This window comes from Lates calcarifer, linkage group LG7_1, assembly GCF_001640805.2.
Source record: "Lates calcarifer isolate ASB-BC8 linkage group LG7_1, TLL_Latcal_v3, whole genome shotgun sequence".
NCBI classification, from domain to species: Eukaryota; Metazoa; Chordata; class Actinopteri; family Centropomidae; genus Lates; species Lates calcarifer.
This window is the reverse complement of record NC_066839.1, coordinates 19,728,849-19,756,608: the sequence shown is the minus strand read 5'-3', so window position 1 is coordinate 19,756,608 and position 27,760 is coordinate 19,728,849. Positions and strand designations below refer to the sequence as shown.

At 38.4% G+C, this 27,760-nt stretch overlaps 2 protein-coding genes across 2 annotated transcripts in view; both read right to left on the bottom strand.

The window, feature by feature from the left end:
* Positions 1-27,760, bottom strand: part of slc5a6a (solute carrier family 5 member 6a) — a 558,624-nt gene that overhangs the window by 383,047 nt on the left and 147,817 nt on the right. The gene's annotated exons all lie outside the window — the stretch shown is intronic.
* The window catches only part of opn5 (opsin 5), a 44,138-nt gene that overhangs the window by 13,355 nt on the left and 3,023 nt on the right, over positions 1-27,760 (bottom strand). Inside the window, exons 2-3 of the mRNA XM_051072042.1 lie at positions 18,873-19,019; positions 5,086-5,205 (exon numbers count right to left, since the gene is read on the bottom strand). Of these exons, the coding sequence (XP_050927999.1) occupies positions 5,086-5,205; positions 18,873-19,005 (253 nt within the window). The 5' untranslated portion in view covers positions 19,006-19,019. The remainder of the gene's footprint in view (positions 1-5,085; positions 5,206-18,872; positions 19,020-27,760) is intronic.

Here is a 27,760-nt window from a genome sequence, read left to right as displayed (position 1 = left end):
ATGTCTGCAACAGCCAGTGAGGCAAGACAAACTGGTCGCCAGCAGGGTCAGATGAAGACCACATGATGAACCATGAACCTCACTTCATGCTGGTCCATAGAGACCACGTGAGACTGACCAGTCTCCATCTCTCGTTATCTAACCACAAAGATCTGTCTGGAATAACAACCACTACACACACTTCAAAAACAAACAAAGGCACAAAGGTTACTGATGGAAATACACTACACTTTGCCTTGAAACAGTCTATGAAAAAAATACAAACATCTTTTACATAAATTACCTTCTTGTGACAGACAGATACAAATATAATGTCTTCTGAAAGCTTATACACTGCTGTTCATTTACTGTCATGTCCATGTTACAGCAAGAAAACACTATAAGGATGTATTGTAGATCGTCAAACATAATAAAGACTGCTGAATAAAAGGTGCTTTTTATAATGAAGGTCTGACTGCATTCTAGGAGATGAATGATGAATGAAAAGAGAAGAAAGAGGGAAAAGGAAGATGACGTAAAAGTATTAACAAAGGGCAACCATCCATTATCCATACCACTTATCCATAAAGGTCGCAGGGGGCTGGAACCTATCCCACCTGACACTGGGTGAGAGGCAGGGTAGACCCTGGACAGATCACCAGTCCATTGCAATAATGGAGGGCATAAAATCAGAAAAACATTCTGAATGCATGTTACAAAGCACATCCATCAGATAGGGAGCAATATCAGCATCATTCACCGAACAACTAAAGACTCACCTTTAGTGCCACACAAGGGCAATCCCAAGTAAGACTGATATCTGGGCAGTTAGTTTTAGTGGTGCATTTAACTAATGTGAGGAAAGTGTTATTTGAATTCATATGTTATTTATGTGTGCACACTGTGATTGACATAATACAATCTTAGACCACTTGTTATCTTTCTTTTGTTTACTACCTCTGTAAATAGATCATGCATACTCTGTCTCTCCTTCTCCCTCTGTCTAACTCCCTTTGTCCTAATCTCATCACAACCCTTTAGTGCTAGTTGGGGGTTGGGCAGAGATTGTTGGTTTTTTCTTGAGTTAAACTTAGTTAGTAGTGCAGTAATGGCAAGGGCTGTAGCAGTGTTAAATTATTCCATTCATTCATTCATTATCTATACAGCTTATCCATTACAGGCATTAGGCAAGAGGCTGAAATACTCCAGGTCAATGCTCAGTTCTTTGCTTCCTTGGGTTAATCTCAGCAGTTTTTGTGGTGTGGTGGTTGCATTTTCCCTCAGGGAAGGCACCTGCCATTGGGGAGTGCTGTTGCCATGGGAGGTGTGTGCTTGGTTGGCAACTGTTGTTGGTGGTGATCAATGCTATCCACTCCATGTGTCAGTGGTTTTAATGTTGTCGCTGATCAGTGCACAAACACTGTGGTTTTGTATACATGAGTATATCAGTGTCTATTATTATGTGCAGCAGTATAAACCTCTGCAGAGTGCAAACTGTACAGTATCAGGACCTCTTGCAAATACTGAGGCAGATGCCTGCAAGTACCTGTGAGTGTGCAGAGTGAATATGAGGCTTATGTCTTTTAAATAGACCACCTCATCGGTGAGATATGATCAGTGTGTTAAATACTGTAGGCAAACTGTCAAGTTGAATCAGTGGGGGTGCTGGTTAAAGGTCAGATGAATTTGATTCATGGGGAATGATGAATCATGTTGAGTAAGTTAAATTTAAATTTTTAGAGCTGCTGACTCTTTAAGCTACGCTAGCAATGTGACTTTGTCCAGACTTACAACTACTGGATGAAATCTGGTACATAAATTTGGTACACTGCTACCATTGCTATGCTTCATCATTCATGTCACAAGGCATGAAAGGACAGCAGACTTGTTTATTTACTATTTATTAACATTTATTTTAAGCCAGGACAACTGCATAAATAGCTAGGGGGCAAACACATGGGCTGATAACCCAGCTTTGTTCACTTTCAGGACACAAATGGTCTCCATTGACTTAACTGAGACTGTGTCTGCACAGAGCAGGGCATACACAGTTCATCTTACAGTGATATGCACTAACACCCGAATCCATACACACCAGGCAGATAAGGTCAGAGATCATCAGATGCCAGTGATGATTTGTATCAGCTATTTATCACTAAAATGCACTCAAGTTCACAACATGGTTTTACAGCCTGCTTGCATTTTTCTGCATGATACTGTACATTTTTTCTGTCTCTTGACAGGAAAAAACAATTTAATGTGGAAATTTGTTTGACCCTAACTTTGAAAGACCTCTTCTTCTAAGTGCCTCATGATTTCTTTCTGCAGCTGCACTCACATCATACTGGAGGAAAGCCAAAACAAAACAGAACGACCGATTGTCTCTTTACCTCAACTACCAATGTTTAACTCACTAGAATGATAACATTAAGATTAATTTCATCCGGAAAGGCTAAATGGGCTCTAAACAAGCTTCAGCGCACACTGATGACAAGTAACTGATAACTATCTGATGTTATCTGATGCTGTGTTGGTGACGGCTGTGATAGTATTTCTAGTAACTGTTGATTTACTGCAGTATCTGCTGCCAGACTTATTACACTCATCTGTCGACTCATCTGCTTAGAGCATAACAGAAACCACATGGAAAAACCACAAACCCACATCCCATGTTAGCAAATTATTATTTCCAATCTGTCTACTGGTTGATTTGTGCATGTTGTGATGTGACTCGATGTAATGGCCTTAGAGCTACAACTTATGAATGAAAGACTCTTAACAAGTTGGCTGGCTTATACACTTGCTAAAACGTTATCCAACATTTTTTCAGATATTTTTTCCCCCGAAAATATACAGTATGAGTGCTGAGGGGAAGAGATCCTTATTTCTGTTATCTGATAAATTTGAAAATGTACCACGCATATGAAGAAAAAGCAGCTCATTAACTCTTCTCTAATCCTTAAAAACCCAGTTAAAGTTTAAGATAATTTGAATTGGGCGGAGTTTTGTATGAAATATCAGTGCGGTGGTGCGGAGCTCAGAAAAAGTCGACCACTCTCTACGTCGCCATTTTGAATCCCGAACTTTGGTTTTTAAGCAAACACCTGCAAAAGACATTCTCATTTGTGGCATATCTTAAATTAGCAAATTTTAAGGGCAGGAAAATACAAAACAAAACAGGATCCTATATCCTATATCTCATAGTTGATAGTGTGGGTGCAACAGAATTATCAATCAGCCTCATAACATCATTAATTTTGGTGTTTGATATTTTCTAATTATTATAATTATTAAAACTGATGGAATAATTTAGAAGGTTCCGGGTTCGTGCTCCGGTTCACCCGGGGCTTTTCTGTGAGTTTTCATGTTCTCCCTGTACCTGCATGGCTTCCTCCCACAGTCTAAAGACATGCACGTTAGGAAAACTGGTGACTCTAAATTGCCCATAGGTGTGAATGTGAGTGTGAATGGTTGTTTGTCTGTATATATTGGCCCTCTGATGGACTGGTGATCTGTCCAGGGTGTACTCTGCCTCTTGCCCAATGCTCGCAACCCTTAATGGATAAGCGGTATAGATAATGAATGAATGAATAAATTGAATAATTTAACACTGTGCTACAGCCCTTGCCATTACTGCACTACTACTGGTACAGGTCACCTTGTGGTTTAGAGTGCAATCTGCAGGCAGTTTTATGTGCTCACTCTCACGCAGAAGTTTGGTACACCACCAGAGCGAAAGAATTTTGGGTTGACGGTGATTTTAAGGGCTAAATGTCACTGCTTGTAGTACTCTTGTATTCAGTGAGGTGGACCTGGCTTTGAATGAATTCCACAAAAGCTCCTGTGCTAGCATCAGAAGGGAGAGGCTTCTAGCATGGGACTGCTGGTCTAACTGCTTCTCAGCTTGAGATTCATTCTATTTTGTGTTGCAATTGTGTTCGTCTTTTGTAGTTAATGATTTAGTCTCTTTGTTGTTTTGATATGTCATAATGTTAGTAAATCGCATGGATTTGGTTGATTTGGGTCTGTGGTGGAGTGTTGTGCACCCCATAGGGTGACTGTGAGAGGTGAGAAGGTGAGTGGAGATTACCTGTGAGGTTGAGCGGGGAATTATGAGTATTATGGGCTACAGGCAGCACAGCCCATACAATAGCATCTTTTTGTTAGACTGCTGCTGCCTGTTTAATACTGACATCTTTTCATGCCTCTATTTTGTAATGCAGAAGTTCATTCAAACCCAAGGTATGTTTAAAGAAGCTCTTCCACAAGAGAAATTATTCAGCTGTTTTCACTGGCTTAGTGGCTGATTCCCAATGACAACTGAAGTGACCTTTACATGTATCAGTTCTCCCTTTAGTAGCTGAGGGAAAAATGTGTTAACTTGCATTCCATAATGTGACTGTGGCCAGTGATGAGAGAGGACAGAATCAAAATCAAAATGTTAAAGAATTCCTCTGATGCCAGAACTAACAAGTCAAAGGAGCATGTCAGTTTCCAAGTTACTGAGGGAGAGAGTCAGTGAACACTGAATATTCATCCTGTGCAGGTGAAGCACAGGCATTGGATGCAATAGTAGATAATGAATAGGGATGGTGAAATAGAAAAACAAAACAAGTTAATGAAAAGGCAGCCAACAGATACACATCCCCATCTTGTCATGAGTGGAAACAGCTATGGGAATGGAAATCATTTAATTCCTCTGACAGCATCAGCTTGTGGCAAACCGTGATGAATGATCTGTGGGGCTAAAAAAGTACTGAATAATATGGGTGACCAAGCAACGTGAATGAGAGCCCAGAAAGACAATTTGCTGCAGTTTTTCTTGTTAATTTCTGGGTAGTTTTTTTTTTATAATCTAGCTAGCTAAACTGTAACAGTGGTAACTTAAAGTTCAGTTATTTTGGGCAGTTATCAAACAGTTTTAGTGACATTGCCATGTTACATTACCCAGGAAAAACACAAGTCATGTTTATGACAGGAGAAAAATGTGGTTAAGTGCAAACTGTTGTGTATGTGAGTTCAGCAACAGTTAATATCTCAGCTTTAGTGTTTTGAGTTGACAGTGAAATAATACTGGTCTACTGCTCATAAAATATTTTACCTTACCTGAAATGCCAAAGTCAAAAATGGCTAGATTAACAGTCATGAGCTCAGGAGGCTTCAACTTGGTCTTGCGTTTGATAGTCATGTAAATGACGTAGCCATTTCCTGTTGCAGACATTATTCCTGTCACAGAGAAATACAGAGAAAGTTTGAGAAAATACCATTTACACTTTATATACATTTGAATGCATACTGGATGTACAAATTGGATAGTTCAGGGCTCCTGTGATGACAAAGCAGACACAAATATTTGTTCCCTTGACTGACTCTTTTTGCTTCTGTTGGTGTGAGCAATAGTGTAAATATTGACTATTACATTCAAACACCACGTAAATTAATACAGGAAAAACAGCACCAAAGTCAGCAAACAATGCAGGTAGGCTACAGACAGATGTGAGAGTTAGAGCACATGCTAATAAATCAGTCATCAAAATATCACAGAAAGTGGACCAACTGATTATTAATCATTATACAATCAGAAAGCACATTGAGTTAAATGTCTCAGAACATTCACAGAAAACAAGATAATTTGTTTTGAATGTTTTTAACAAGGTTTCTTGAGTGACTACAATCCGCGTAGTGGATTCGGAGTGTTTTTGCAGCATCAGTATTCAGTATCTCTTAAACAAGCATCATGCCATCCTGGTCAATAGGGCTTTTCACAATCACCAGAACAATGTATCCCCTCTCCCTCTGAAAAGCTTGCAATCTTGAAGAAGAACTAAATCAGATAGACAAAGACACTATATATTCAGCTGCCATTTATTGAAGAGAGAAACACATTCTACACATTCCCCTGTGCCTTGTAAGAAATATTGATTTTAAAAAGTTCATGAAAAGAATTGCCTGAGTAAAGGCCAATGTTGTGGAGCATACAAGTGTACAAACATTCTCTTCTTTTCATTTCTTCTAAAACCTCATCTATTCACGTCTGGCCTCAGATTTCTTAATAGATCTTCAGCTGGCTAATGCACAGATTGCCTCACTTGGATAATAAAACTAAGGGGAAGGGGAAAAAGCAGAGATGGAAAGAATGCACAGACACTGTACATACACCAGCATCAATCACACTGTAGATAACACATACCTTGAGGCAAATTATTAGATAAAAAAAACAAAACAAAACGCAACACAACAGAATGTTTAAATTTGAGGTGATTTACAAGAAATATCTGACAAAATTGGAGATTTTTGTTTTTAGCCAAAGGCTTGACTAAAAACAAAAATGTAGGAATCAAGTGAAATAAAATATGTTTGGCTGATTCAGCGGAGAGAGAAACATGAGGAAAAAAACACAGTCAGAGCTAAAGGGAATAACATTACCAAACATCAGTGTTACTTCTACACAAAAATAAAGGCTGTTCTCTATAAACTCAATAGTGCAAATTATTACCACGAGGACCTTTTATTAACAACAATGGCATCTTCTGGAGCTAGTTCTAATTACATTGATTAAAAGTACATTAACTCCTATCATTCCATTACATGTTGTTTGGATTAAGGTCATAAATGTGTCTTAGGATCATTGCAACAATTGGTGGTGGTGGTTTGGCCTCATCCTACTGTGTCTTGTTTTGGACAATATGGGTTTAGTTAAATTATTAAAGTATATTTAAATATGTCTCTATACATCTACACTGAGATGAGCTTCACAGTGCTTGGCAACAGCAACCCTATGATTGTTGAAGAGGCAGGAAGTCTCAGTGTTATATAGCTAACATGTAGCTCAGTTCTCTTCAATCAACTCTGCCATCAAAACTACTGGCTATTTAACTGCTACATGTTTGATGTTTGTCACCAGCTAGTTGCTTATTTTGTTGGCCTCCCCTTTTATGCTGGGCAGGAGCATGCAGAGGGTTAGCAGAGGTTTTCTGCCTGCTGCTGTAGGAAACTACTGAGACGAGCAAGACTGCATACTGTACATTTGAGGGCCATTAAACCAAAACAGTGAGCTATAAAGCTGCAATGAGCTGTTCAGCTGGGTAATAATTCTCTGTGGGATATATCAACTTCAAATGACCCCTTTCACATTAGAAGTACAGTACCTCAGGGATTTGAATCAGAATTTATTGTGAATATGAATATGAACATAACTATAGAATTAGACTCTATGACTACTATGTATGGCTATAGCTAGCAGTTAGCATCTTAAGGTGAAAAATATTTTAATCACTAATTAATAATAACTAATTACTATATTTTGAGTATATATATATATATATATATATATATATATGGCCTCATCCTACTATATATATATATATATATATATAATCTCACCTGGTAATCTCACATTGGCTGCTGTCCTCCTCCTCTTTCCTACAGCCCTCTCTTCATTAGTTACAGCTATCCCTTCCTATTTTGTACATTAAAGATAAATTACTAAGATCAGGTCTTTTCTTTGATTTACACAGACCTTCAGAGGGTCATTGGTGCTTTTATTTCCAATAGGAGCATTAGCATTTCATCAGGAACACCTGTACAAATGCTTATTCATGCAATTATCCAATCAGCCAGTCTTGTGCAAGTGCAGTGAGCAGAAAAGCATCTCAGAAGGAACAACACATCCAACCTGGAGGTGGATTGGCTACAACAGCAGAAGAGCATTCCAGGTTTAACTTACTCAGTCGAGCACAGAAAGGATTTTTTTCTTCTCCACTCTTGCCAAGTGCTTCCTCATTGCGTGAACTACCAGAAAGTAAGTAATTCTGATTAAGCTTTTGTACTTAGTAAGTATTATTGAACTGCTGGAGTTTCTCTCTATGGTATCATATTGTATATCATGTTACTCTGTAAAGTGCCTTGAGATAATGCTTGTTGTGATCTGACATTACTTATATATAAGTACAACTGTACTGAATAGAAATCTGAGGCTGCAGTGGTTATAGGTGACGGAAAAATGTAGCTTGGTCTGATGAATCTTGATGTCTGCAGAGGCACACAGATAGTCAGGTCAGAATTTGGCATCAATGGCATGAATCCATGGACCGAACCTGCCTTGATGTTCAGTGCTACACATGTATTTGTTTAATGAGTAAATTGTTAACAGAACTGCTCCTAAGATCTCAGTAACAAAAGCTAATGATTCACAGGCCTGAAAGCTTACAATTAGCAACCATGGGAACCTTCTATATCATTCAACATCTTTTGTTCTGCACAATATGAATGTATGTATTATGTATGGATTGTGTGTGTGTCTGTGACTTGTGGGGTCTGACACCACAATTAGCACACATATCAACAGCATGAATCACAATTTAAATTGTAGCCAGAATGCTGTTATAAAAAAAGAGCGGTGACGTTTGTGTAATCTTCTGAAAAATGTTTAATTCTTCCAGATGAATTACTTTTGAAAATGCAGCTATATTTACAGCCGCTTTGCTTGTTTGTCTGCAGAACTGCTGCAAATGAAACATGACAAGTAAAAGCTCCAGGCTAGATCATTCACATCAGGCAACAACCATTGTCAACAAAATATTCAGGACATCAAATAAACAGGGTCCTGACATTTCCAGCGCACAAGACACCATAGGCTATAATGACGGAGAAAGAGGAGAATGGTGAAGGAGAAAAATATGACAGCATGGTGATGAACCCCCTCCTCCCCGGCCTCATCCACCCACACTGTTATGAATGAAGCATTGGAGCCACCATCTAATGGCCTGACCCTCCCCATAACAGCTAAATTGATTTTCATGGCCTGTTGTGTGTTCTCTTAGCTTCAGCATTAAAACTGCTCAGCTTACCGTGCACAACAAAGAGACATGAATGCAGCAGTGGGGAGAGACTAGCATGACATTTTCAGTTTACCATGTTGTCTTTCACTACAATGAGCACATGACTGTATGTCTAATGTGAACTGACAGTGTACCCTGACCTCATCATTGAGGAAAAAGTACCCTTTGAGAACTTTACGCTACTTTGTGTAATATATGTAATACTCTATAATATGTAACTGTAGGGCTGTATTTGGAATTTGTTTTGTCCCTCTCAGGACACTGTAGTGAGGAAGTGTTTTGTGTTATAGGCATCATGTTGACAAAAAAAGAAGTTGTTGTGAAGAGGGTTTTGTCCTTTTTGGTCAAGAGGTTGTGTGAAGAAATGTCTTGACCACAAATCCCACTACACACTTTTAGAGTACAGGGGAAGACAGAGAGGCTCCAGGAGGCGACGGACGTGCTGAAGGAGTGGGTTACAAAACCAAGCAGGACAGTGCATTTTTTCTTTGTAACTTGGAAAGACTAACAATAAGTCAAACATCTATGTGAAATGTGAAAGGGATCGATCAGATTAACAAACACAACTTTGTAGCTTTGCCTCTTGTTAAGGTCTTTACTGCCACTTCAAATAGCTGAATAAGAAATTACTTGAGAACATGTTGCGAACAAGCCTTAACTTTATAAAGCGATGCTATAAAGCTAATACATTAGCCATATCAATTTCATAAAGGAATGTAAAGCTACTGTTACAGGTTATAGGGCAGTGTTGTAAGTTTCTCCTGCCCCCAGTAGCAGTTTCAGAAAATTCAGCAATCAATCATTATACCTGCAACGTTTTTACCTCAAACTGTGTGTGTATTTTGTAGGAGTGAGCGGATGAATGGGTTGTAGAGATCAGCCTGTTGCACGTCAGCAGATATATATGTCTGAAATGGCAGAAAATGAAGGTCTTATTGACCCTATGTGTATGGATTACCGATAAGCTACATAACAGCTTGCAGGACATGTTTTTCTAAAGTATAACTCATGAGATGTCATTCAAATGCAGAGTAACTTAATCAGGTAAAATCCACGTGATATAACATACACATCATTTCGTTTGACAATTTGCTAAATGTCAGGCATGTTGTAATCTAGCTGCTAATGAATGTAAATGTGATCACCAAAGTGGTCATGTGAAATCAAGCGGAACAATCAAATTAAATGAAAACTGAAGTATTCATGAAGAATCTATGAAGAACTGGTAACAGTTGACAGTGTCGTGTCTTGTATTTCTGCTGTAGACAGCTTCACCAAACACCTGCACACGCTCCAAACAATACCGCTGTCACTATCAGAATCTGTCCACTGAGCAGTTCAGCAACAAACTGAAGACAACATCATTTCTCTTTTTCTATCTTCACAGCATTCAGAAAAAAAAGATTAACCTTGGCTCTAGGCTAACAACAAATCTTTCAGCCATAAACCTACTGCCCTGTTGCTGTTCTCCATTCAGCCTTGTTTGATCTGCACACACTCTTCTTAACTGCTGAAAGCCCAATTCATTCCAATTATTTGTGCTGAACTGTTGAAATAAAATGGCGTATTAAATCAAAATAAATAACACAATGAGCATACTGTGTATCTCCTCATTTCCACGTACTCATATGATGCATTGCATCAGGAACAGGAATAATAGCAAATAGAGGCTCTCAGCCAAGATTGAGCCATGTGGGAAAGTGGATCATGAAAACTGGAAACCACGCAGAATTGAGAGAAAATAAATTGCATATCCCCCAAAGCATATCATGCTGCCTCTTCCTCTTTCCTGATGGGTCTCTCCACATTTTCAGTGGAGCGTCTCTCTTATTTAACAGCAGATGTTGTGTTTTGAAGAGACTGAAGCTTGACACACAATGACGGCAGCAACAGTGGTTACCAGCTGATCTGCCACAGCACATCAATCACGATCACCTCCCGATATCATCCACTTTGTTTGACTTGTCCTGTTGAAGTTTCTCGATTCCACTCAGCCACCACAGGGACATCTGGAGATGTGCTTAGGTGTGCGTCACATCAGGTTATCATCAGGAGAATGGGTGGCAGCTTAGTTCTACCAGTATATACATGCCCTGGTGTGTTTATTTGGGGCGTCTGACCACACCTGGATTGGCCAAAAGTGAAGCATTTTTGCTCTCGGCTCTAGGCCCCTCTAGAGAAGCATTTTTATCAACTTTCTTAAAGAATAGCTCTGGTATTTGAACCTGGGCCTCATTTTCCCATGTTTTTGGGTATAAAATACTGATTGACAAAAAATCTTTGGAATCGGTGCCATATTGATTGTCCACATCATAATAAGTCCACTTAAGTTTTTATTTTTGCCACTGACAGGCTCAGATTGTTATTACAATGTTTCCCCTACCACTGTTTTGAACATGAGCCCCCGCCCTGCCAAGATACCAGAGGAAAAATGTAAAAACAGAAAAAATAATAAAACAAAATATTTTATTATGTTATTATGTTATTTAACTAACTGTGAACTGGCACAATATGAATAAAGCAGATTTAATATTATTTTTCTTCCATTTCTTGCTGACTTTCTGCAGACCATTCAGTCAAGTAACTACAGAGGCCCTGAGATCTCACACACCGCAACTGAAGAAAACACAAAACCAAATGAAGAAAACGCCCTCAGAAATCTGACAGTGATAAAACACAATCAAATGTTTGAACACTCAAAAACAACATATATCATCCACTGCCACTGACAGAAGTCAACTTAAGTAACTTCATCAGCAATAATGCTTGGAAACCAATAGTGCGTCCCATGGGTGTCCAGATGTGTGTTGCCCAAGCATTGTCAAATTAGTGAAGATGTTTTCTTCATTTGTTTGTTATTTGTCTCTCTAACCTCATTTGTATGAAAGCAAACAAACAGATGCTGTTACCATTGTCAATAAGTGTATAAGCACGCCTGCAGGTCCCATGAAACTCACAGCAGATATATTTTTTAAACTACCAAATAAAGACTGTGACATAATAATGTGCAGTCATTGCACAGACTGGACAGGCTGTGTTTATTAATAAAACAGCAGAGAGGCAGCACATGTGTGTACTGTGTACTGTGTACTGTGAACTGCGCAGGAAAAGAGGGGAGAGAGATGGAGGATGATTGGAGTGAAGAGACACTGCACTTCCAGGCCATAGGTACACCCTAAGGAAACAATGTTTGTCGTGTAATTGTAATCTCCTCAATATGATACTGATTTTCTTATATGGTAATCACTTTTTTGGTTGTCTTATCTTTTAAGTTTCTGTGTGTGAGATATGACAGTAATTCTGTTGTTTTGCTTCTCTAAATAGGAACATCTGTGGAGTTTGTGATCACATTACACCTGTGGTTTGTCATTTGTCATCAAATTGATGATAAAGCATATTTACTACAGCAATCTTTGAAGGCAATACAAGTCTCTCTCTCTCTCTCTCTCTCTCTCTGCATGTTTAACCTTGCTGCAGTGTCTTCATGTTTCTCTGACAGCATTCAATTCAGACTTTTACATAAAAGTGACCAGGGTGCTTATTAAGTCATGAGACAGACATATTAAATTGCCATCAGATTAACATAAAGTGGTTATGTCTGAAACAGGCTGAAGATAAGGGCTGAGCAATTCTGAGAAAATATCTAATTGTGATTTTTCTGACAGATATTGCGATTGTGATTTGATTTGCATTGTAATTTTTTTGAAAGTCAAGCTTCAGTCCAGGTTTCACTATATACATGTAAAACATGTGATGGAATATTACCATCTAAGAGATGATTGAAATATTAACTGCTCTGTGTAATAATCAAAGCATGAGCATTATAAATAAACAAATCCAAAATGTATTTATTCTAACAAAGACTGATATAGAACATAAACATAATGAACCATAGAACAGTTGTCACAGAACAAACAGTAGTACTATGTTCTCTTGCCTTCTGTGCAGTAACTTTACTTTGGTCATACTGCTGCCTGTGGTGATTCTTCAAATGCTGATACACTGAGGTGGAATGACAGGAGACTGACAGTCACACAGAGCGCCGGTGGAGACAGACACAGCTGATTAAAACTCTGCAGGATTTGTCCCTGTAGAAAATACAAAGTGGAAACACAGCAGACATCTAGTTGGCGTCTTGGTCTTAGCTCAGTTATCTCTCTTGCCGGGCTGCTGACACTGTTAGCCAGTTTTAACTCATCATAACACTGGTAGATTCTACTTTAGCTGCATCCATTCTCACAACTAGCATGCAGCTCTCAGTAGGTAGAACTCACCTGACACCGGAGCAGAGAGAATCAGAGTGACTCACACTGCCTACATCACGCTGTCACTCTGCCCTCAGTTTTCATCAAATATCTAACTCTACAGTTAGTTTTGTGGTTTGGTCATTTTAAGAGAGAGAGTGGTTGTAAAGTTTACCGCCTGTTGTTTTGCTGAGCACGGAAAAAGCAAGAGCAATGTGCGATTGTGCAGGCGCGCAGCTTAGAGGGAACATTGCTCACAACCCCTACACAGAAACAACAAACAACAGTTTGTCACTGTTTACAACTGTTTATAAGATTATGACTGAGCTGACCTATGTACCCATACAATAATCCATCACAACTTCACTATTTCTCTGTCCCTGATGTTATACAAAGCCTATATGTTCCCAGAGAATTCTTGCCTGTGTTTTCATGAAGGTGAGCCAGGGTTGCTTGGAGACTTATAACATGTGAAGCCACTAAGGCTGTAACCATTTACCATGCGTAATGTTTATCCACATGCTGTTGCCTATCACTGTTTTTCACATTTATTGGAATAATGATATTGGCTAAATAGCGATGCAGATAAAGAAACAATGGACATAGGAAATAGAAATGATTATAGCTGATTTATACCAATGTCATAGGGGCACTAAAGAAGCCAGATGATAACTAAAGAAATAAAATAAGAAAGAAAAAAGTAGGAACTGCTGATATAAGCATGTTAGCAGGCCTCCACTAAGCCATTTGACAGATAAAATAATTCTGTTTTTTTTTTTTTTTTTTTGTTTGTTTTGTTTTGCAAACTACTTTATGAACATTGATACTCATACTGACTGGAGTGTATGTTTCTGAAACCAAAGCACTACTGTCTATGCTACAGTGCCTCTCAATTTGATTTATTCAAATGTGTCTCACTCTGTCTTATTTCAAATGTTATCAAACCATCCATGTGACATCAGACTGTGATGTTTTGCTATTATATTATTAAGAGGCATACGGTGTATTTCATTCCTTTCCCACCCTTCAAATTAAAAAGAGACATAGCAGCGTACGGTGAACTGTAGATTAATCCATGTTGTAGGCTGAAGAAAAGTATGAAAAGGATTTTACCTTTTAATTTGACGAAAATTTGAAGAGATCTATTAGAACCTGGTACATGTTGGAGATACAGTATATCCAACAATATCTGAAACAAGACTAGGTTAAAACCTAGTATATAGCTGGACTGTGTATAGTTAATGAACGAAATTGAGGACTTTGTTGAAAACTGTTGTGGAACGGCTGTAAACAATCACGTTAAGTGGAACACAGCTAAAACCTGCTCGAAAAGTCACAAGATGACATAAACCGCTAATTAACATATTCATGATGTCACTGCATTGTATTTGCATTCTGCCAAGTGTCAGCTGGTTTCATGACTTTATCTGTTTGCTTCTCTCTTTCTGCCTCTTCTCTCTCTTCTATCTCTTCTTCTCACATGTACAGGATTTTAATACAGCCCAACTCCCAATAAAGCTGTTCTCATTTACATGTTTTTCTGTTTCTGCTGTCAGCAGTCACCTCCACACATGACATATTACACTGTCATTATTATTAAATAAAAACTAGGCCCAAAATACAGAAGTACTGTGTGAAAAATGAACTACTCCCTTACTGCTTCCTACGGAATTAAAGGGGTAAGTAGCAGCCAGGTGCTGCTGATCAAATAGCCTTAATTAACTGATCAACAGCAAGTGAGACCACCTCACATTTCACTCTAGGATACTTGTGGTCAAATGTGAGGTCATCTGTCTGACAGCTAAGGCTTGGCCCAAATTGGCTCATGCAACAGGACAATGACTCCAAGCACACCAGCAAATCTACAACAGAAAAGAAAGACAAAGACAAAAGAATTAAGGTGTTGCAATGGCCCAGTCAAAGAAAGCCTCAAGGTATTGCTGCTAAAGATGGTTGTACAAGCTATTGGATCATGGGGGTGTACTTAGTTTCTCACATTAATAATATTTGTCACAACAAAGTGACAGTTATTAGATGGAAAGTTTAAGTTAAACTGTTAATACTGTTAAGTTAAACTGTTAATAAATTAAATAAATTTAATAATAAAAGAAAGAAGTAGCTGTTCTGGTTAATCTAGCATATTAAACGAATCATGTAACGCTTATATTGCGATGCTGGCAACTTGGTTTGCCCAAAATGTCACTCCCCTGGTGATGTAAGAGAAACTGCTTGTGCCATTTAACTTTGAAAGTGCAACAGCTAATGGAGAACAACACTCAGCCGACCGACCAATGGTGGAACCAGTCACCCAGTCATGCAGCTGACCAATGGTGTAACGTCATCAATCAGTCACACATCATTTGGCTGACCAGTGGTTAAACTTCATCAGTCAGCTGTCAGTCAGGGACATTCATGTATTCTGGGCTAATATTAGCTGCCCTTACAACTACAAAACTGTAAGGAGAAAAATGGAAAGCAAAGAGGCTGGACAGTCTGTCTTGATAGTGCCAAGCTGTGTAATGCAAGAGATTATGCTTTAGATTATGTTTTTAGACGCATCATTATAAACTTGCAGGTAAAGCCAGCTGGTGTTTAATTCCTACACAATACTTCCACATCTAGACTTTGGTAATTACACAAATGTAATTGTGTAATCATGTTTGACTGTCCAGTATCACTTTGCTACTGTTGTAATGGCTGCATCACTAGAAAGCACAACACATACATTAGCCGGAGCAGGCGATATAGATAAAATCCATTAATAATATTTGTCACAACAAAATGACAGTTATTAGATGGAAAGTTTAAAAAAAAATCAAAGACATTATTAATCAGTTAAACTGTTAATAAATTAAATAAAAAGAAAGAAGTAGCTGTTCTGGTTAATCTAACATATTAAACGAATCATAACAAAAATCAAAGTAATATATGGATAGCAATTTTTATAATTAATATCATCAAGTAGCTGCAATTTGTAACTCCAAATAGCATAGCATATGGTCATGGACAGATAAATAAATCAGTAATAAGTCACCTGTCACCATCTGAGTCGGCAGGAGGGAGCACCAGGGGGTGGCCACTCAGATTCTAAGGGGTAGGGGGTGTATTTAAAGCACCTTTATTTGACCTCAGAGTCCTATTTCCTACTTTCCTTTCTTCTGCTCAAAATTAACCCCATTTCTCATGACTCCACTTTACTGCCTTTACAAATAGAACATGTACTTTCCCTTCCATGTTATTATCAAAGCCTCAATAGAATGTGGTCATGATGTACTGATGTTACAAAAAGAAAATGCAGCAACTTTACATACAGTAAGTTTGCCAGTCAGTACTGAACCTATACTGTAACATGATCTCAACAACGACTGTCTTTGTACTCCTTCCTGCCTGAAGCCATCTATTTGCAGGAAAAGTCAGTAATTCCATTTGCAGCTGAATCGTAGTAATTGCACTCAGTCATCTGCACACCAACACAATGTTCTTTGGAATCATACTTATTTAAAGCCTAGAATTAGGCCATATCATGTATTCTGTCAAAACATGATATGGCTGTTTCTCAACAGAAAAAAATGTCGAAACAAAGTTATATGCTTATGGTTAGGTCTGGTTGAGATGACTGTCCTCTCTTACAGTAGGAATTTCTACTTGCATTTAATTTAGTAAATGTGAAGAATTCTTACTGTGGATACTGGGCACTATTTTGACATAGAGATGGAAAGTAAGAAGTAAGTAAATGTACTGTAAAATAATATGACAATATATGTTCAATATATATATGTTCTATGTCTATGTATCACATAGTTGAAAGACTGTTTTTGCAGTATTCATCAATCACATAATTCAACCATGGCAGCACGCCAGCTGTAGACGACAGGCGTATTGGACCATTGTCGTCATGATAACAATAATAATCATGTGGTTACCATTGAACAGACTCTGTTTGGTTAGACTTAGGCATAAAAATGAACCCAGTTAAGTTTAGAAAGTATCTGGTAAGGTTTAGATATAAAGAGAACCATGTTAGGTTTAGATTGTGGTTTTGGCTAAAATAGCTTAGCAAAGAAACAACAATAACTTGAGGTTTTAAACAGGAAACTGAACCCACATGACAATCCTGTGCTTGTTTGACCCATCCATCCACCCTGTACTGTAGGTTGTAATAAATTGCTTGCACAAACGACATGGTGTGGTCATTATTTACAGGAGAACAGTCTCAAATTATCTTTTGATAAGACCAATTTAGTTACTTTCCTCATACAATTAACATTAAGCGATGTATTAGAATGCAAATTCCACAGAAAAAGTCAATTGCTTCATTTCCTTCAGTGTTCGATATGTAAAGGCACTGTATCACAAATGTCTCAGTAGGTTTTAAGATGTTAATCATATAAATTGTGTCTGGAATGAAATGGAAGAAACAAGACATCACCAACGCTTAGTGAGTCTGTGCCTGCAGTGACTGGTTTACAGTGGACAAACCTTCACTCTAAACCATTTAGCAGGTGGGGGAAAATGATTTACTGGAAAGACTGATAACATCCAGAGTTTCTTGCTCCGGGTTGTGCAGTATCTGGTCAGTATCTCTCTCATCCCCCTTCTGCATTTTCTCCTCCCTGCCATCTCTGACATTGGTTTGTTACATCCGTCATCTCCATCTTGGAATGCTTCCGTCTTGTAAAAAAGATGAAGATGATGTGGTACTCTGGTGCGTCTCTGAGTCAGTATGAGAAGACATCAGACCTTGGGGATTGCTGGAGTTTATCCTCCCTCTGTCCCGCTGTCGGCAGAAGTCTTCTGTGACAATTTCATTTTCCTGTTTAGCTACTTTAATCTCTGACTCAAATTTCTCTTTGTATTTCTTACATTCCATATTTTAACTCTTGTGAAGTCTTCATTGCATTTCCTGTATGTGCTTGTGGATTATTGAGAGCTGATCAGTCATGTCTTGAATCAGCAAAGGAACATTTGTTGGTGATTTCACAGCATTTGTCATATAATGCAAGGTTACAAAGCCTGACCATAGAATTATTCACTTAATTTATTGAGGGGGTGGTTGATTTTTAATATACTGATCAGCCACAACATAAAAAACCACCTGGCTAATATTGTGTAGGTTCCCAACAAACCTCATCGGGAATGGACATGGGACCTCTGGGCATGTTTTGTAGTGTCTGGCAGTGGGACACAAGCAGCAGATCCTCTGGGTCCTGTGAGTTGTGGGGGTGGGGGCCACAGATGTTTGATCAAAATGGGAGTCTGGGGAGTTTGGAGGCCAGATTAACGCCTTGTGCTCTTGTCATGCTCCACAAACCATTTCTGAGCAGTTTTTGCAGTGTGGTAGGGGCATTGTCCTGCTAACCTATTAGTGAGGTGAATCGTAGATTGCCTTTCTGAGAGACATGTATACATTCTGACAATTGTGAATACGGTTTATGCCTGAGGAAGATCTGTTTTATCAAAACCCGTGGCTATAATCAATACAACACTATACACCACTGTGTGCGGATTCTGCTTCTTCTATTTTGCCTGCGAACTATGGTATGCTTCCTTTGTAGTCAGCTGAAGTACTCAAACCGTAAACACAGCCTCCTGAGTTTGATTGCCTCATAAAATGTGATGTGTTTTCTGATGTCAGTGTACAAGGGTAATTTCAGGAATTTACAGCACGCCACAGATTCATGTCATCTTTTCTTTACCATCCCTAAAACATTAGCAGCCTGATTGTAGCAACACTTGATATCACCTTCTGTGACACAATGAATGTGGATAGCAGTATAGGGTGGAAGGAATTTCATAATGACAGACTGACCTATGATACAGATGTAAAAAGCTGCAACTATATCCGCCTCTCTGGAGAGTCTTGAGGAGAAAGGGTCACCACGGAGCAGATAATGGGGGACGTATGAGGGGTGCGGCCACGTCTCGTTCTCCATCACTGCCATCAGTGGGGAATGTCCTGTGAAGTGGAGGAAAAGATTGAAACAATGAAGCTGCTTCCACAAATTGAAAACTGTCTACACACACATACACAGGCATCAGATAAACAGGACACATAACGGGGCACATAATTATTCATTAGACAATATCCACAAACATACTTCACAAACCTGCGTGCTCTGCAGCATGACATCCCCCAAGCCAGCAATCAGAAACAGATGTCACAGGTGTGAACAAGAGATTTCCCCACGTCACTCTGGCAGAGAATGGAAACCAACAGCACATTTTGCAGCTTTCCCATCTGATAAGACGATTATTGTGAGAACATGTTCTTGAGTTCTCTAACTGAACCAACTAACATTAGCTGCTGCCATTAACAAAATGTCTCTTCACTGTAATGCTTAATAATAAACCAAGCTCACATGCTACCCTACCTAACTAGGTAGCCTGTGTCAAATAGCCTTATTAAGCAGAATATATAAAAGAAGGTACTAATTATGCGCAATTATGTGGTAGCAACTGGGATGAGCAGGGGATGTCTAATTGCCTGAAAGGTGCTGGCAACACTACTGAAAAAATTAGGCATTTTACAATACAAATAATCCAATAAAAAGTCATAGTTGAGTCAAGTCATAATTGAGTTAAGCTTTATTAATCTCCTAACAAATATCACAATTACTTGATTTATATCTTGTAAAGAATTTATTAATGCGATTATCGATTGAAATAGTTAATTTATTTAATGAACCAACCAACGAGTTGAAACCCACTATGTGGGATCTGCAGAGTTGCTTGATAAATCTTTGTAGGTTTGTCACTATGAGTCATCTGATCTGAATATTACAAAATACTGATTTTAACCACTTTAAATTGATGAAAATAAGACTGGCATTTCATAAGATATAATGAGCATTAATTGAAACATCAGTTCTTTCATCATCATCAGTTTTGACTTGGGCGTATGAGGGTATGAGGTTAATTGATGAATAAAAATTAATCCTGGAATTATATTTGCCTTTACTTGCCTTTTCTTATCTAAGAGTATGTATAGTAATGGAGTCATATCGTTACCACTTACCACTGACTTGTGGTATGCTGCCCGCTATCTCTGCTCTAATACAAGAAAAATCCAATTCTGTCAGGAACCCTGTCTTTTGTGGCAAATACGATGGACCTCGGTATAAGAGCTCAGTTCAAAGCAATTCCTTCCCATTCATCCCTTCCCCAAAGCAACCCCCGCTTCTCCAAGGGGTAAGTGGTAATAAATGAAGGGAGCCCAGACATGACAACATGCTCAGTGTTATCTCTATGACAACACATTATATGATGAAACATTGCTGAAATTCCCTGTACATTATAGAAATAGTGATAAGGCTACCTAATAGAACAAGAATCGGATAGGAATGCAGTGAAGTTGCTGGCAGCAGCAACAGGACCAAATAAGAGTCATTAGATGTGTGAAGCCATATGTTTAAACCAGCTCTGCGATGTGGAATAAGTGTGTGGGTGGGCCCTCAAGCTGATTGTCCAGATTAATTGGCAGGGTTAATGGCTTGATTTCCCATGAACTGAACTTATGCTAAGATACTTGCACATCATGCAGTTTAGCAGTCGCTTTTTATTCAGAATTTTAACTGCAGAGTGTGGCTAAATAGGCTATGCTTTGTATTCCAGCAGGGAGCGTTCCTGAAATGCACTGTCTAGCTCACCTGTTCCATGTTCTGTTACCCAGTTGGTAAACTAAGCTATTTTTGCTCTTAAATTACAGCCTCACAGTTGTATGCCTCCACTAACCAGTCAATTTGCATCAGTCAATTTACATCCATGTGTGTCCTGACTCCTAGGATAAATGTAGTGTATGACTTTAAAGGAATTAAATTACAGGTATTAAGTGTTTTGTGATTGTGATATGAAAGTTCACTATGGAGGAATCCAGTGTATCATTTCTAGGAAGGTACATGCTGTCCTCATGTGGGTAACAGAGGACTGATAGAGAGCTTTGTCACAAGATTACCACTTAAATCAACATTCATTGCAACATATTCATATTTTTTCCATGTTAGATATGTTACTGATGCTTTTGTAATAAATATACAATAACAAAGTATTCTTTTATTATATAGGAAAAAGTATGATTAAAATCTACATGAATGAGTTGCGTTGCCCGTTAATATGGGAGAAAATAATCACTATTTTTGAGAGTAATCACACTGTGTGCAATAAATAATAATCACAGAATATCGCTGGTTAAACCAGACTTACGGTGAAGTGATTTTAACATGATTTACTCATCCTCCTAAAGTGGTGAACCCACGAACCAGCTGTAGGGATGGACATCATAAGGACTTTATTTTTTTCCATCCAGACTCTTATCAGCCCTGTTCAGACTGTTACTGGTTCTTTTTCATTACTAAATGACCAGGTTTTTAAATGTATCATTTTTTAAAGAATGAATTCAGGAGTAGAATTGAGTAATATTTTAAATACAACTAAATAATATTTCCAGAGCAGTGACAGTAATGCTCACAACAGTAAAATCACTTTAAACTCAATATCTCACTCTAAAGAAATCTAAAATGTCAGGGTGCCGGTTCATCTTAGCAAGTAAAGTTTACAGGAATTTTTGCCAAATTTTAAGATTAGTAGCAAACTAACCAGTTAGACTACATACAGACAGCTTTTGTTTTAGCTTCTTAGTAACAATTCACTGTTAGCTTAACCAGCGCACTGTGATTGTGTTAAACATGTCAGAGACTGCGTACAACTGTTGAAAATATCACTTTCCTAAAGGCATGTTGAACAGGTGGCTTGATAAAGAACAGGTAAAGGCCAGTAGCTTTTACTTTTTATTGCACTTAGAGTAACAAGTGTAGTTATTCTACTTAGAGTTACTTAAATTCAGCTGGTTCAGCTGGTGTGTGTGTGTGTGTGTGTGTGGAGCATGCACTAAGAATGCAGCCTCGCCCCAACAGAGAAGAGACAGAAGCAACATGAATATAAATGATAAACAGGCCGCCACAAATAACACAGTGTTTCAGATACACAGGAACTGACCCTGGAACAGGATTGGGGGCGTATTGGCAATTGCTCCTACTCATAAAAGTAATTCACACTGTCTCCAGTTGGTTGCAGTCTGGAGACCTGATTAGTGTCACTAATTCAGTATCCAACCAAATGTGAAATCTAGTCACAATCTCCCTTTCTGTTCCTGAGGTATGGTGTTGAATAATGGCCAGTGTGTGTGTGTGTGTTGTTTTTGTTTTTAGAGCATAATGGTGTCACAGTGAAGTTGACCAAATGATGAAGGTCAAACCTTCATCATTTGATCCTATTTGTGTGAAATTTTGTCATAATTATTGTATGACTACTTGCATTATGGCTGAAATGTGATTTATGAGATCAGAGTGACCTTTGACCTGATTCTAATCAGCTTATCCTTGAGTCCAAGTGGACGTTTGTACTAGAGGTAATTAAATTCCCTCAATGTTACCTTTACTTTAGGTGTGTTTGACATGAGAGGGCTGTCACTTCTATAATTTTAAATTTATCTGAGGCAATAACATGTTCGTTTAAATTCATTCACATGCATTTTTTTTAATGACAGCCCTAACACATCTCATGCTTGGTTTACTTTTTAAAGATTCTGTTTGGTAAAAAATAAAAAATCTGAGAAACCGGTACACTGTGCTGGTTCTGCCAGTCAAGAATCGATGTGTGGCTTCCTTTACAGAAGTGAACAGAAACTGCAATTAAGACTCACTTTGCGGATTCAAGTTCTTTCATTCAGTTCAAGTGAATGATTTGTAATTACTGCCTACAATTTGTAGCTATGATGTCCAATGCTGGTTGTAATTTGCTGCTGATTCAAACTGTTCAGTTCAGTACAAAACTAGGCCCAGAGAAGCACTGCTTAAAGGTACAGCCCAACCAAACCTGGATGGATGATCAATATTGGGAGTTTTAAAAATTCCGATAATGGTAAATTGACCAAAGTAACACATAATATAAGCAAACAGTCTTGAAACAGAATGGAAAAAATGAATTGTTACCAAGATACAAAGTGCTCACCGATGGACAAACTATCTAAAAAACAAGCAACGAGATAATGACCAACATGTTAGCCTGGGCAATTTATTGGTCTAGATTTATTTGTATGGTTAATAGCTCAGCAGCCACTCAGACAGTATCATATTGATTGTTGATAGTGATTACTAATGTGTTTTTGTAGTCTTTTGTTAAGCTACTGATAGTGACAATAATGATTTAGTATAGTCAGGCCAGTTCAAAGATTTTGTGTTAAAGAAGTTTGTATATGAAGTAGACTTTGTACCCATTGTATTATTTTGATGAGTTAGTGTTGTTGTAATGACAACCTAACACTATCATTAACTGTGTTTGTGCACACTGAGGTGATCAATGCAAATACTACAATTATAGGAACAGCACTATGAAGCTGTTTACAAGAAAAGTAGTTAATGCCACAGGTCAAACATTAAGAAAACATACTGGTTAAGAAGAGATGCGTAGTTCAGTGCTTTTAGATGATAAGACAGAATTGACCAGACAGGTTCAGACTTCAATAAGATTTATATTCACTACATATTTCTTCCACCATGTGCAAGCTCTGCACAATATGATCCACCAAACAATCCATTAATCCAGGATGCGCACCAAGAAACTCTATCACTGGGCAGAAAGTGATTCTGCTCCAAATTACACCAAATTATATTTTATCACAATATCTGCACATGCAACTATAGTTTGAGTAATGTATGCATATATGGTAAATGTTAGTGGTTAAGATTAGAGTTAAATCACGGTTATAGTTTAAAAAAAGGACAATATTACAATCACTGGTCTGAGACAGAATGCAATCTCTAGTCACATGCACCACATACTCTTCCACCAACCTGACCTCCACATCCTTTGTTTGCGCTTCAATCCACAATAGACACACTTCTCCCTGCATTAACACTGGAAATTACACTTACAATTACACTAAAATCATGTTACACAACTGTCCAGTACAAAAACAATTCCTGTGAACTGGGCTGACACAAGAGCACACACATTAGCATTCTACTGATTAATCCTAGTTGCAAACATTGCACAATGGATCAGATGTATATATTGGCTCGATTACATATTTCCGAATTAGAGGATGCAGATGGAATGACCCTTTCCTTCCTGGTGTTACTGCATATACAAGATAACAGTAGAACGGTAGAAATGTATGATCTATGTATCCTTTTAAAATGCACCATTCCACCAGTGGGATACTTTGGCCTGAGTAGTACTATTTTAGGTGTGTTTTGGTCGATACGGGACTCAATCTTCACACAATTTGGACAAATATACATTGTTTGAAAGCTCAGACTCTCCTGATTCGATCTGTGCAAAGGACTTTAGAATCTTCCAATTCAGATTTGGCTTACAGTGTTTTTTATTTTTACACACAGAAGGTACTACAGACCTTATATTCCTTTTTAATACTATAAATAAATAAATATTCAAGGCAAAAAAAAAAAATTCTAACACTTTTGTGCCTCTGTATCTCTGTAAACAAGCATTCACATTCACATTCACATCTACAGGCAATATAGAATCACCAATTTACCTAACGTGCATTTCTTTGGACTGTGGGAGGAAGCCGGAGTACATGAAGAGAACCCACACAGGCACAGGGAGAACATGCAGAAAAGTCCTAGGTGACCTGGATCCTTCTCGCTATGAGGCGATAGTGCTAACCACTGCACTGCCCTATCCTGTTTTCCCCTGACAGCTGATGCAATACCCACAACAAAGAAAATACAGTTTAAAGCAGCTGTAATCAAGATTTTTGTATTAGCATGGGTTACACAATATCTTGTATGGGAAAGAGGTCACTTAAAAATTGACCAAAATTTGACAGTGTCCCAACTTGAAACTTTAATTCTCTAACAGTTCCCCTCAGTTTGGCAGAGCTTTATAAGTTCCCTCAGGAGCTGATGGGAACCAAAAATAGAGCTAATAAAATACATTCACTCTCTTTATGTAAGCAGGTATGATTTTATGTTATGCACTCAAACTGCCTCATGGTTGTATGTCTCTAACAACCAGTAAAGTTGAAGGTAGTATGGTCACAGTCTTCCCTTCTGTCCCTGAGTTATGGCATCAAATAGCAAGAATACTGTTTTTGCAGAGCATTATGATGGCAAACCTGTTAGCAAAAAAAAAGCCTGTTTACATCCAGCAGGGCAATTTGAGCATTAAGTTGGATTCGTGTTTCTGAGCAGCTAACGAATGTAAATCCAATATTCATTCTCCTTTTAGCTGTGACAAATATCTGGCCTTTCAGCTGCTAAATGCTCCACTTTGTTCACCACATCCTGTTTGCTGCTGTTTGGGGCTTTGATTTTGATTTTGCAGGCTTACCAAAAACTTTTTTAAAAAGCTGCAGATTGAAGCTAAAAAGTTCCATAGAAGTGAGGGGGGCTGAAGAGCTGGGTGATAAGTCTATATATGCTATACATAACTATGATTGGTAATGATCATTCAAAGAATGTCAAACTATGCCAGCAGTATTTATGGAGAAGAGTTACCATGTTGATAAAATTAAGAGGTTATCAAGTCTAAAGTATGAGCCTTGAAATCCTGTGCACTTCTGACTCTGAAAGATCACAAGACCAACTGACCTCATTCTTGCAGTTCATTTAATAGTGTGCAGCTGATGTGAGTTGAGTCTAGTTTTAAGTCTGATTTCAGTCAATCCGTAGACAGAAAATTATTCATCAGTGACTGTGCTACCCCCTGGAGCCCTCTGACCTATCTAATTAGGTCAATTAATGTTCTTCAGTCTAAATTAGGTGATTGGCATTGGCTGTATGAATAAAGATTTTTTTTAATCATTTTAAAATTAGATTAGCCTTTTCCTCTATCTCAGATGACCTCTTCTCAATACAAAGCATTATCACATTCAGAAGCTGTACATGTTCCCAACCTCCTTCTATCATGTGGGTTAAGAGAAATGGTAAAAGGAATGTACTTACATAGCGCTTTTCTAGCGATTACTCAAAGCGCTTCACACTGCAGGTCACATTCACCCATTCACACACACATTCATACAGCACTTGTTCTATACATGTTAAGTGCTCTCTAACACATACACATACATTCATACACCGATGACACATCAGGGGCAAATTGGGGTTCAGTACCTTGTGCAAGGACACTTCAGCACTTGGAATGGGGGAGCTGGGGATCAAACCACCAACCTTCTTTTGGCAAACTGTTTACTTTGTCCACTCTTGCCCACAGAGCACCAGCTTTTGGCTTAGATGACTTTCCTCCTCAGTTTACCCTTGCAGAGAAACAAAGCACCACATATTGTGTGTTTGTCTTCAGTCATGAAGGAGGTAACTAAAGCAATTAATCTTGTTAATCGAGGCTCCAAACAAACGCTACAGCACTGGCAATGTACTAACTCTAGCTTTGGAATGGAGCCCTCCACTATTACGAAATGACCAGGCTTCAGCACAAGAAATACTCCAACACAAACGCCACACAACGTGGACCGGACCAACAGAGAAAGAGCCCCACTGTCGGAGGAGGCAGAGAGGGCGAGAATGAACCTGACAGATTTGTCCCAATGGTCCCTATGGCCAGTCCAACTATGGTAAGTTATAAAACCTGCCAGCTTGTTAATACAACTGCATGTTTTACTCTGCCTTTATCACAGCCCTGAGATCAAGGTTTCTAGTTCAAATTTGGGTTCTTAAAGTTCTTCCTAAATAAATAACACATTTCCTGGCTATTCCTCTTTGCAACAACCTTAATTTATCAGAGCTTTTTTGCTGCAAACAGCTGCCTACTGCAATCAAGGGAGCGCTATTGCTGTCATCACAGTCAGCTTCTCCCGGTTAGGATTCCTTCAGTGTGAGATGTTCAGGGGTTTATACCAAGTGCTGAAATTCTCCACACCAGTCTCCTCCCCTCCAAAACAAATTAATCCAGTGTAAAACAGCTTCACACTGAAAATCAGTGTTTCTCCGACACTGTTCGGCAGAGCCCAGCTGCCGCTAACCTTTGCTCGGCTTGTTTCTCTAATAACTGAAGATTAAGACGACTAAAAGCCTCCATTAAAATATATAATCAAAAACAACCAAGATCAAGTGTATCATAAATGTGGACTTAAAATGTGGCTTAAAATTGGATAGAGTCAATTTTGACACAATGCTGATACATTGGCAAAAGACAGGCAGCCAAATCACACTAACTGTTACTATGATTTAATTAAAATCTGAATTTCTCAATTTTTGAAAATTGTCGGGAACATTTAGAATACTGTAAGTATCATAGGTCTAGTTATTTTAGACTAGATCTTAGACATTTTAACGCAGAAAAGTTTTTACCTTTCAGTAATTAATTACAGTGAACAGCATGCCCTCTCTACTGTCAGAGAGAATTGACTGTCCACTGCCTGTAAAAAAGTATCCATCTTTCATTGTTTTTTTCACACACTCCAAAGGAAAAGCCATGAAAAGGGACAATTTCTTTTTAATAAAAGGTACTATCACTACATCACAGTACATCAAAAAAATTTTCCCCAGAGAGACCTCAAACATGCCTTGTTTGCAGTAAAATCCAATTCCAACAACATGTTTTCTTACATTAGAATTTCATAATAAAGCTCCAGCAAAAGAGTTTGTCATTCAATGTGTTGTAAAGGCCTCTTAAGCTTTCCAAGTCTTCACTCTGTGTCTTGCATCACCACATGAAACT